The sequence below is a fragment of the Rhagoletis pomonella genome, unplaced genomic scaffold (assembly GCF_013731165.1).
Source record: "Rhagoletis pomonella isolate Grant_MI unplaced genomic scaffold, Rhpom_1.0 Rhpom_scaffold_00005, whole genome shotgun sequence".
NCBI classification, from domain to species: domain Eukaryota; kingdom Metazoa; phylum Arthropoda; class Insecta; order Diptera; family Tephritidae; genus Rhagoletis; species Rhagoletis pomonella.
Window position 1 is genome coordinate 49,945,213 of NW_023458559.1, and position 9,946 is coordinate 49,955,158.

The 9,946-nt window shown below is 31.7% G+C and overlaps 2 protein-coding genes across 10 annotated transcripts in view; one reads left to right on the top strand and one right to left on the bottom strand.

Moving 5' to 3' along the window:
• LOC118739122 (sodium-dependent phosphate transporter 1-A-like) overlaps positions 1 to 9,946 on the top strand; it is a 441,416-nt gene that overhangs the window by 267,077 nt on the left and 164,393 nt on the right. The window lies entirely within an intron of this gene.
• The window catches only part of LOC118739117 (brain-specific angiogenesis inhibitor 1-associated protein 2-like), a 133,225-nt gene that overhangs the window by 11,646 nt on the left and 111,633 nt on the right, over positions 1 to 9,946 (bottom strand). For all 6 annotated transcript variants that reach the window (XM_036470271.1, XM_036470270.1, XM_036470269.1 and 3 more), the window contains 5 exons: positions 9,524 to 9,585; positions 9,214 to 9,411; positions 1,683 to 1,748; positions 1,264 to 1,497; positions 897 to 1,083 (listed from right to left, as the gene is read on the bottom strand). In XM_036470271.1, coding sequence (XP_036326164.1) covers positions 897 to 1,083; positions 1,264 to 1,497; positions 1,683 to 1,748; positions 9,214 to 9,411; positions 9,524 to 9,585 — 747 coding nt within the window. The remainder of the gene's footprint in view (positions 1 to 896; positions 1,084 to 1,263; positions 1,498 to 1,682; positions 1,749 to 9,213; positions 9,412 to 9,523; positions 9,586 to 9,946) is intronic.

Here is a 9,946-nt window from a genome sequence, read left to right on the forward strand (position 1 = left end):
GTTAGTGGCATAAATTTTGGGCTCTTAAATATTGGACGAAATTTGTTTGATAATTTAAAATCTGAAAATAAATTTGTTTAAATAAAAAACTGCACATAAATTTTTGAGAATTTATGTATAATCTTGACATACATTTTTGGAAACTCTCAAAAGTGTAAAATCATGTCCACTCGGCGCGACTGTTTAGATGCACAGGTATTAAATCAGCTAAATTAATGTCCCATATTAAAATTAACGCAAGTATATGTCCAGATTTTAGTTGGCCAAAAATATGGCACTAATTTTAAATTACAAAAACTGTATGCCCAGTTTTTTAAATGACGGAAAATCTGTCCAATTTTAAGTTATCAAAAAAATTTACGCTCAGTTTTTACACTACCAAAAATATGTCCGATTCCTAAATAACCAAAAATTTATGTACAATTTTAAATTATTATAATTACATCTAATGTTTAAGTCACTAACCAGTTTTTAAGTAACTAATAATGTGTGCCTGTTTTTAAATAACCGAAAATTTATGTCCAGTTTAAAAAAAAAAAAAAATACATCTGTATGTTCGTTCATTTTTAAAGACCAGTAAATTACACATGATACTGAACAATAATAATTTATGTCCCGCTCCAATTGATCAAAAATTTATGTTCGGTTTTAAATTATCAAAAAGCCTATTTCGTTTTTAATTGCAAAACAATAAAAAAGTCCTCAAACCATCAATAATTAATGTCCAGCTTTTAAATCGCCATAATAGTTTTTACATTACCAAAAAATTATGTCCAACTTGTAAATTTCCAGTTTTCGAAATACCAAAATTTTTTTTTTTTAAGTTTCAAACTATCCTAAATTTATGTCCACTGTTTAACTTCAAGCATTCACTTCGCTACAGCAGCGCTACTTACAGTTCGTCACCGTTGTCAGATTGTAGTCGGATTTGGCGCGCGGCAGCGAATTCTGCGTATAGCTCACATGGCTTTCGTGCAAGGTACGCATATCGCCGTAGGGCGCGTCCACGCTGCGTGATTTCTTCAGCTGTGATGATGACGAATTGCCAACGGCATGCATGTCCTCACCATCTTTGAGACGCTCCTGCAGCCGCAATTAGAACAAAGCAGGTAGTGGAAAATTAAACAAAACAAACCCAAAACAAAAAACGTAGCAGTCAATTTAAGTTAATAATCGTGAATCCGCACAAATCTCTACTTATTGCAGACATACGTATGTACATATGTAGGTAGTATGTGTTTTGGCGTTTCCTGTAGTACTTACCATCCTCTTGCCACTGCTGGCATTGCTGTAGCTGCCAACGCCACCACCGCCGCCGCCCATCTCATACAAGGCAGCCGCTGGTATCACCTCACGTGAAGCGGCAATTTCTTGCCAATTTTCCAAATTGTTATCAATTACCATCTTGCCAGTGCTGTGATAGGCCATCCAATGCTTGGCTATGGAACATTGGCGTTCAAGCACGAAACCATACCGACGGCGCTCCTGTGTCATGGCCTATTAGCGAATATGAAAAATTCCAAAGAAATGTTAAAACCAGCTGTTTATATGAACTTTAAAATGTGTAGCTGCAGAGGCTTAAGTATGCTTTTAAACGCAAATGTCCATATGTATGTATGTATATGCGCTTGCGCTGTATACGCTTGTGCATTATTAAAGCAATTGTACGCAATTTTACTCACATTTTTGTAGCTTTGTTCGCAGAACGTATCCAATTTCTTTTTTTGATCCTCCAATATTTGTAGATTCTGCAAAAAGAGAGCAACACAGCTGTATTAATAAGGTTTTAAGAAGTCTAATTTGTATGATGAAAGGTACGTGGGAAAATATCAGTTTGTTAAAAAAAAATGTGCAACTAGAATAATTTTTTCAAAGTTAAGTTTATACTGGGCACTGCCCGCCGTGCGTTGCTATTTCACGCTCCTAAAAATTATGAGGACACACAAGTGGAATTTTTATTGATATGATCATCAAAAACTTCTCTTAGATGGCCTTTCGTTTGATGTCCTTATTATAGTTGTGTTTAAGTGATACGAGCAGCTGTCAAAAAACAATAGTTTTATGTTTATATAAAATTGTTTTTTTTTTGGTAGCTGGTAATCCTATACAAAAATATTTCCATATCGAGCACATCAGTGGCTCAAATTTTTAAGTAGCAACCCCACATACATAAACAAATTTTTAACTAAGTGTGTTTGAACTATTTTCATTTAATGCTCAGATAGTAATTTTAAATAAATGGAAACCCTATTTTAAAATATTTTCGTATTAAAGACATAAGCGATACTAATTTCCAGTATATAGCTGCTCTAAATCAGGGACCGAAAATAACAGTTATTTTTTTAACAGCTAAACATGGCCAAATAGTTGTTAAGGCCGAAATAAAAGTAGTTTCCTAATAATAAACAAGCCGCTTATCCAAATTAAAGAGAACTAAAATAGCCTTAGTGGGTAAAAATAGCGCCAAAGTCGAAAAAGAGGCGCGAAGAATGGAACAAAATTGCGATTGCTGGGCATATACCCACAAATTACTTGAGTTTTATAATTTGAAGTATACAACACTGTTCTATCTACAGCCGATAAGAAACTGAATATCGGTTTGACATTCAATCCAGTTAAAGGCTTTTAAGTGCGGGTTTTTAACTGCAAGTGAAGATTTTCTGGGTGTTTGGCAAATTTCATATTTTGATTATTATTTTACTCGACACGGCCATGAAGAAGGTCCACATCACTTCCTAGATAATTTGAACAGTCGTAGAGTGTAAATTGTGATATGTGGTCTATTTTCTGTGATGCATGGTTTGTGATCTATGACCTTAGATCTATAGTCTTTGATCTACGATCTACAATTTACGATAAATGATTTGTGTTACATGATTGATCCATGATCTGTGATTTATGATTTGTTATATGTAATTTGTTGATTTATGAACTAAATATAAGCTATTTTTTCTATCTTTGGGCTTTTCTTCATGATATTTAGTCTCCAATGCGATTTATAATCTATTTTTTATGATCTATGAACTATGGTTTTAAACCTAAGATCCTGAATGGTCGACCAAGGCTTTCTAATGTTTATATGTATGACCTATGATTTATAATGTACACAGAGAAATTTTCGTTTTCAAATTTGTATAGAACGTTTTACTTTTAAAAACGTTTTGACCCAGGTTTTGCACCTACAATATTTGTTTTAGTTTTGAGAATGGAAATTTTTGATATCAGATTTCAAACTTTTTATTTTAGTTTGCAACACGCACATTGTCGGGACACTTTCTAAAATCTTCGTTTGATATTTCACAGTGAGCGTACTCAAATTGAATTCCAAAATAATCCTTTGATATTTCAAAATGTGAATTTTTAAAATGATTTTCAAAACGCTCGATTGTTTTATGACAATGAGCATATTTAAGTGAGATTCTAAAATGTTCGTTTGAAGTTTAAAAATTAGTATTTCTATTTTTTATGTTATTTTGATAACTTTTACAAAACTCGCTTTTTGAAATTAAATCCTGAAAGTTCTTTAATATTTGGAAGTATACAATTATCAGGTAGGTTTTCGATATAAGTATGTACCACTTTTTTTTGTAAAAAAGTTGAAAACAGATATTAGTTTATAATTTATAATTTTATTTTTTTAAAGATATATGTACATATGCATTTAACATTAAATACTAAATAATTAACACAAATTAAATAGGTTTATATTTAAGGTAAGATTTTCCATTGTTAATGTAAAATATTTCCATTGGTTTTGAAGTGAATTTATTTATATTAAACACTTCCAATGTATCTTCTTTTATATGTTTTAATTCGTAAGATACAAAATGTTCATCGAACGAGCTCTCTCTCTGTTTACTACATATGACTAAAACTTCATTTTCGTACAATATGAAAAAAATTATTTTAAAAAAGGTAATAACATGTTTTTGTAAGATTCCTATATAGTTTTTTTGTTTATATTTTGTATTTTTATACACTATAGTATGAGCCAATAACACGGTTTTTAAATTAACGTTATATAAAACATGGGCTATAATTGGATGCAAATAATGGTTAGTTAAATCCGTTATTTTGAACTCGTCTGGATCAAAAAGTTTGGGTAAACCCTTAGAATGCTGAACTAGACATGACGCAAATTTATATGCACTTTTAATAGAAATTGTTTTTTCTATATTTAGGCGCGACGTAATAGAGTGAGCATATATTTTCATTTCCTTATGCTTAGCCTCATAACGCATTGCCCACATAAATTTCAACGGCCCACATTGCCTAATAGCTCTTGGATAATGCACCATAAAAGCATCATTTTAAGTCCCCATACAAATCAATATATATTGTATGATGGTTTTCTATTAAGGTGCTCAAAGTGTGTATGTCTTCTTCTTCAAACTGATCAACTAATAAGAGATCAACTATTTTTGACAGCACAATGACGAGATCCCAAAATCTATTTCCTGGTAGAATGAGATCACCAATCATTAGTGGTAAATACGTGACGAAGCAAATCATTTCACTGGCTGTCATTTTTAATTTATTTTTTTGAAGACATCCGATTGTGATATTAGCTGACATATTGGATAATTCCATTTCTCCATAAGGGAAAAGTCGTTTTCTGGAATTGATTGTTTCTAGGGTTAATACCTTTTCTTTGATTAGGGACAACAGAACTTGGCATATATCGTATGAACAGACGCCCTCAAACAAGTCGTGCATTATGTCGAAAGAAATATTTTCAACGAAATGAAAGGATTGCAGCGAATTAAACATACATTTTGATTTTATGCCAGTCAAAATACTCATTTCTTTACAATCTCGATCATAATTATCGACAGTGCGTATATTCCTTTCTATTTTACTTTTCTTGGTTTCATGTTTAGTCTGCCTACAACATCTACAAAATCTATTTGAGCTAAAGGATTGTACCATACCCAAGACAGAATTGACAGCAAGATTATCACCGACTACTAAGCCTAAGACAAATGAAACCTTCTTTGAATTGATAACAATACCAGCTTCTAGAATTTTGAACTGTTCAACTAAATTTCTTAAACAAATTTCGTAACCATAAGATTTTAAAAATTTCGACGAAAAAAATCCAGCAGGAAAAATAAAATTTAACTTTGACTGTAGAAATTGAGGAATTGTTGGAAAACTGTAGTAACAAGCACAAATAGAATATGGGTGGGTTCCTAGAGGGTTATTTATTTGAAAATCGTCGAAGTAAACATTAAAAGGTATAATTATGTCGAAATTTTGTTTGTTGGCAAAAGTTTTCTGCATAGTTTCACCATTAATCAGATTCGAAATTTTTGTGTTTTCTAACAAAGAGATTGTATTTGCTTCGGTTTCTTGTAATACATTAGGAAGCTCAAAAAACCTCCTAAACTGAAATAAAAGAGGCATGATATACACTTTTCTTTCTTTAGCATGCAAAGTGGGATTTCCTCGAATGATTTGTTCAGTTATTTCGTTGTTTATCACAATTTCATGTGAATGTTTAAAAAGAAATTTTTTTTCTAAATTTTTTACTAACTTAGGCTCAGTTTCAATGTCTTTAAAAGCGCTATCCAAGCAGTTCAATAATGACATTAGTTCAGGTTGTAAACTGCTAATATTAATTAAACAATTATAAATAATTTTAAGTATTGCTAATAGCTTTTGCAATACAAAAGCTGCGTCTTTTCTGGAAATACTATTTTTTGCATACAAAGTAGTTGAAAATTCAAGTAATGCGTCTTTTATATCTATGCACGAGCTACTTTCTTCAGAGTTTGGAGCATAAACTGTTTCCGAGACAGTCACGGAAGGATTTGATGGCGCCATCTCACATATGCTATGTCTATGCCCATGATCAATGTTTACGTTTTTTTCGTTTTGCAAAATGTTAATTACTTTTGAGCGTTTTGGAATTAAACTATTAATATCATGACTTTCCAGATGACGCTTAAATGTAGCAAACCGAGAGAATAACTTATTACACTTGTTTTGGACGCATGTTTTTGCATCCGCGTTGTTAAGAATATGAACGTTTTTTAGATGTTTTATATACAAATCTGTCGTGACAAAAGTATTGTCACACTTAAAACATAAAAACATTTTGTATATTTAAAGCTTATCGGAAAAGTAGTTCAAAAGTAAGCTTAAAGACGCTGATCGGGCGTCATTAGGAGTAATTATATCATAAATAAATATTTGTACAAATGTCCAAGCCAAAACGCAAGGATCTGGATATTTTAGATTAAGACTTTGGAAAAGCTTGAACGTACAATCAAAAGCGTTAAGAAATGATTCAAACTTTAAAAACACTTTGTCAAAGTAAACATAAAAACGTTTCTCACTGTCGAACCCTTCAGCTATAATCAACGGCTGCAAAGATGTCTTGAGGCTTAAGCATTTCGATTCTAACTCTTCGATTTTTACATAGATATTGCTGATGTTAGCTATTGGAACGACAAAGAATTGGTTCGCATCCAATATTGAAAAAGATTTCCCACCAAAACCTTTTGATGGAATCACAGTGTTTAATAGCTGTAGCAAGACATAATTTAGTTGATCTGATGAAAAAGAAGAAAAATATTTAGACTTTTGAATTGTTTTACTCTGAAGTGCTGATAGATATGAATTTATATACTTACCAATATTTCCGGACTCCTCTGCTTCTTTTAGTAATTCTTTAGAAAGGGTATTGATAGATTTTGTATAGTAATATCTTGTCAAGACATCTCTGAAAGATTCCCACTTTTCTTTTAGCTTATTTTGTTTGCCCGGATGTTTAATTTCAAAATCTATGTTGATCTGCAGAAGAAAAATAACTTATAATTATAGTCTTCGTTTTGGACATAGAGAACGGGAAAATGGATGCACTCCCGTTGCATCGCTCTTCCGTTACAGAATTTCCATAAAAATGTTTATTTCCCCAATAAAGAACCTTTATTTTAAAAACATTACCAAGTCTGGTGCCCGTGCATCTTTCAGAAGGGGCCACTCTGCCAAGAACGCATAGTTATCGAATTTCTCCAAGTCCTTTTGTCTTAACTGATATGTGCGAGACCATCTATCGCAAACAGTATCCCAAGCAGCAAGCGGCCAGTAAAGTTCGGATTTTAAATTTGTTATATTGTCTGGAAGTTCCGGGGATCTTTCTCTTTGAGAAGCTATTTCGAGACTGCGTTTCATCCAATTTTCTTTTTCGGTACTTTGTATTAGTATACTTGGTAAACAGTCGACCACTTGGAGGTTTTTTACCACGCCGAGGTATATAATAAAAATCCTGTATAGTACTCAAATAATTTAAATTTTTAATGCATATACAGTCAATCAATAAAGTTTAGGTACAGAGAGTTCTTTGCAATACGGGAAACTGTTTATTAAATATTTTATTTTTCGCTAGTTTTGTATAAAAATATGGTTAATTCTACAACAAATCCCCAAAAATCAGAGCTCCAAACCCTGCGCCAAATTAAAGAAAATTCTGGAAATTGTCATTCAAATATTGCACTTTTTATTTACACTCTTTAGAAAAAAGTTGAGTATGCAGTTTTTAGCCCATTAAATTTTAGTTTAACAAAGTGCAAGTCAGGAAGCTGGGACTTACCATTGATTTTTGGTAATTTTTTTGTTGAAGGTGTCGCTAATTTTTATTTTTTATGGAGAAAATGAGCGACACCGCCAACAAAAAAAATTGCCAAAAATCAATGGTAAGTCCTAGCTACTTAAAACTTGCACTTTATTAGATACACTAAAATTTAATGGGCTAAAAAGCTGCATACTCAACTTTTTTCTAAAGAGTGTAAATATAAAGTGCAATATTTGAATGAAAATTTCCAGAATTTTCTTTAATTTGGCGCAAGGTTTGGAGCTCTGATTTTTTTGGTTTTTGTTGTAGAATTAACCATATTTTTATACAAAATTAGCGAAAAATTAAATATTTAAAAAATAGTTGCCGATATTGCGAAAAATTCGCTGTACCTAAACTTTATTGACTGACAGTACATATACATATAAATTGCACTTACGGACACTTTCCTTTCCTCTGGGAAAACGTTTAAAATTTCTTTTAAAATGCAATCAAAATCGTTTGGTGTCAGTTGCTTACAGTTGACAAACGTGTTTTCCAAAATAATTTGTACAATTTTGTCTCGTTTAATATCTGTGAGACATTTATGCTCTCTATAATAACTTTGTATGGAACAACCAGTATCGGTTTGGGCCAACAGTTCAGATAGCGTCTAAAAATATAAGAAATGCATGACCAAAACAAACTTTCATAACCAGAGGATACATTTTTGTAAATACTGTTTACTCACCTTTCCTCCAAAGATATCCTGTTCCTTCTGCGTATCGCTGGTTAGATTCTATAATTAGATACAAAACCAAATATGAATATTTTAAAATATATACAAACATACATATGTATGTATAATTTTTTGTATAAGAAACTCTTACCAAAGATTTCTTCCATTCGAGCAGTTTAACTCGAAATTCGGCTCGGTCACCTATCTTTTTTATTGCATCAGCAATGTCCCTTTCATTTAAAAAGATGAGATGCCGATATTCTATTCCAGCTTCTGTAAATCACTAACTTATTAACTACATAGTTATACATAAGTCTTTTAATAATAGCACTTACCTATAAGCTGAGGCTGCAGGTGCTCTAGCTCGAATTTTTTTAATAGTTGCTCCATTTTAAGTTCTATTTTTGAAATAAATATTTTTTTGAATAGAAATGCTAACACACTCGTTTTTTAAAGTTTTCCATTTACACTTTGCGAGTCAAAGTTTTCGATTTTATTTTAAAAATATTTCATTTTGCTTCGTTGGCTGAATACTTCGAAGCTTTATAATTTGTATGGTAAAAATTTTAAATTGTTTCGTTTTAGTTTTGAAAATACACATTTTAGATGATAACTTCTTCTCTTCCATTGCTTTTCCCCCCCCAATACAAAATATGATAATACTTCTGTTGTAGTTTTCCGAATGCTTCGTTTAAATTTCGTATAGACAAATTGTGCGTTTTTAAATTTATATAGAGTAAAACAATTATAAAAATTTTTGTTTTTAAATATTTTTTGAAAACGTGCGTTTCACTTGTTTCATTTTCTCAGTGTATATTTAATCTAATATTATGTGAGTTTAAGCGAGATGTCTCATGGTCTTCCTGTTATAGCTATTCAATATAATATAGACAGTTTCTAAATATCGCTCACTCACCCTTAACTCTTTTTCCGTATTCTCTGCACTAGCCTTTTTCTTGCGTTGCTTTTTCATTGTGGAAACTGCCTTCTGATAACTCTCCATGCGTACTTTGTGCTGTTGCAAGAATTTCTTTTGTTCATGTTGTACAACTTTTGTGTCCTTTTCCAAATTTGTTTCCAATGGCACCAATAAATCAACATAGAACGCTTTTAACTAATAATAACAAAAAAAATAATAACAAAAAATTATATTTTTATGCATAAAACATAAGTTATGATTTATGATTCAGTGACACAAAAGCTAGTAATACTCTATGGTTACTCACAATATTCATTTGTTGTTCTTGAATTTCTTTGTAAACGCTGACGACGTTCATTAAAGCCGCACCTTCAGAAAAACAAGAGAAATATGTATAAAAAATTATTAACAGAAAAATAAGAGTGCAAAATAACAATACACATTAAAGCTAATGCTTAGCAGCTCGTGAACAATGAAATGCCTTTGAAAAGCATTTGTATGTATCTCATGTCACGCACTTATCTAGCAGCTAGCAGCACTGCACATATATAAGCTTTAGCTCTCCACAATTTGTTGCCGCAACATTGTGTAGCAACACGTGCAGCTTGAAGATACTGCTATCTTGTAATTAGTTTTTAACCGACTTCCAAAAACGGAGGAGGTTATCAGTTCGTCGGAATGTTTTTTTTTTTTTTTTTTATGTATGTTACCGCATAACTTTGGACCACGT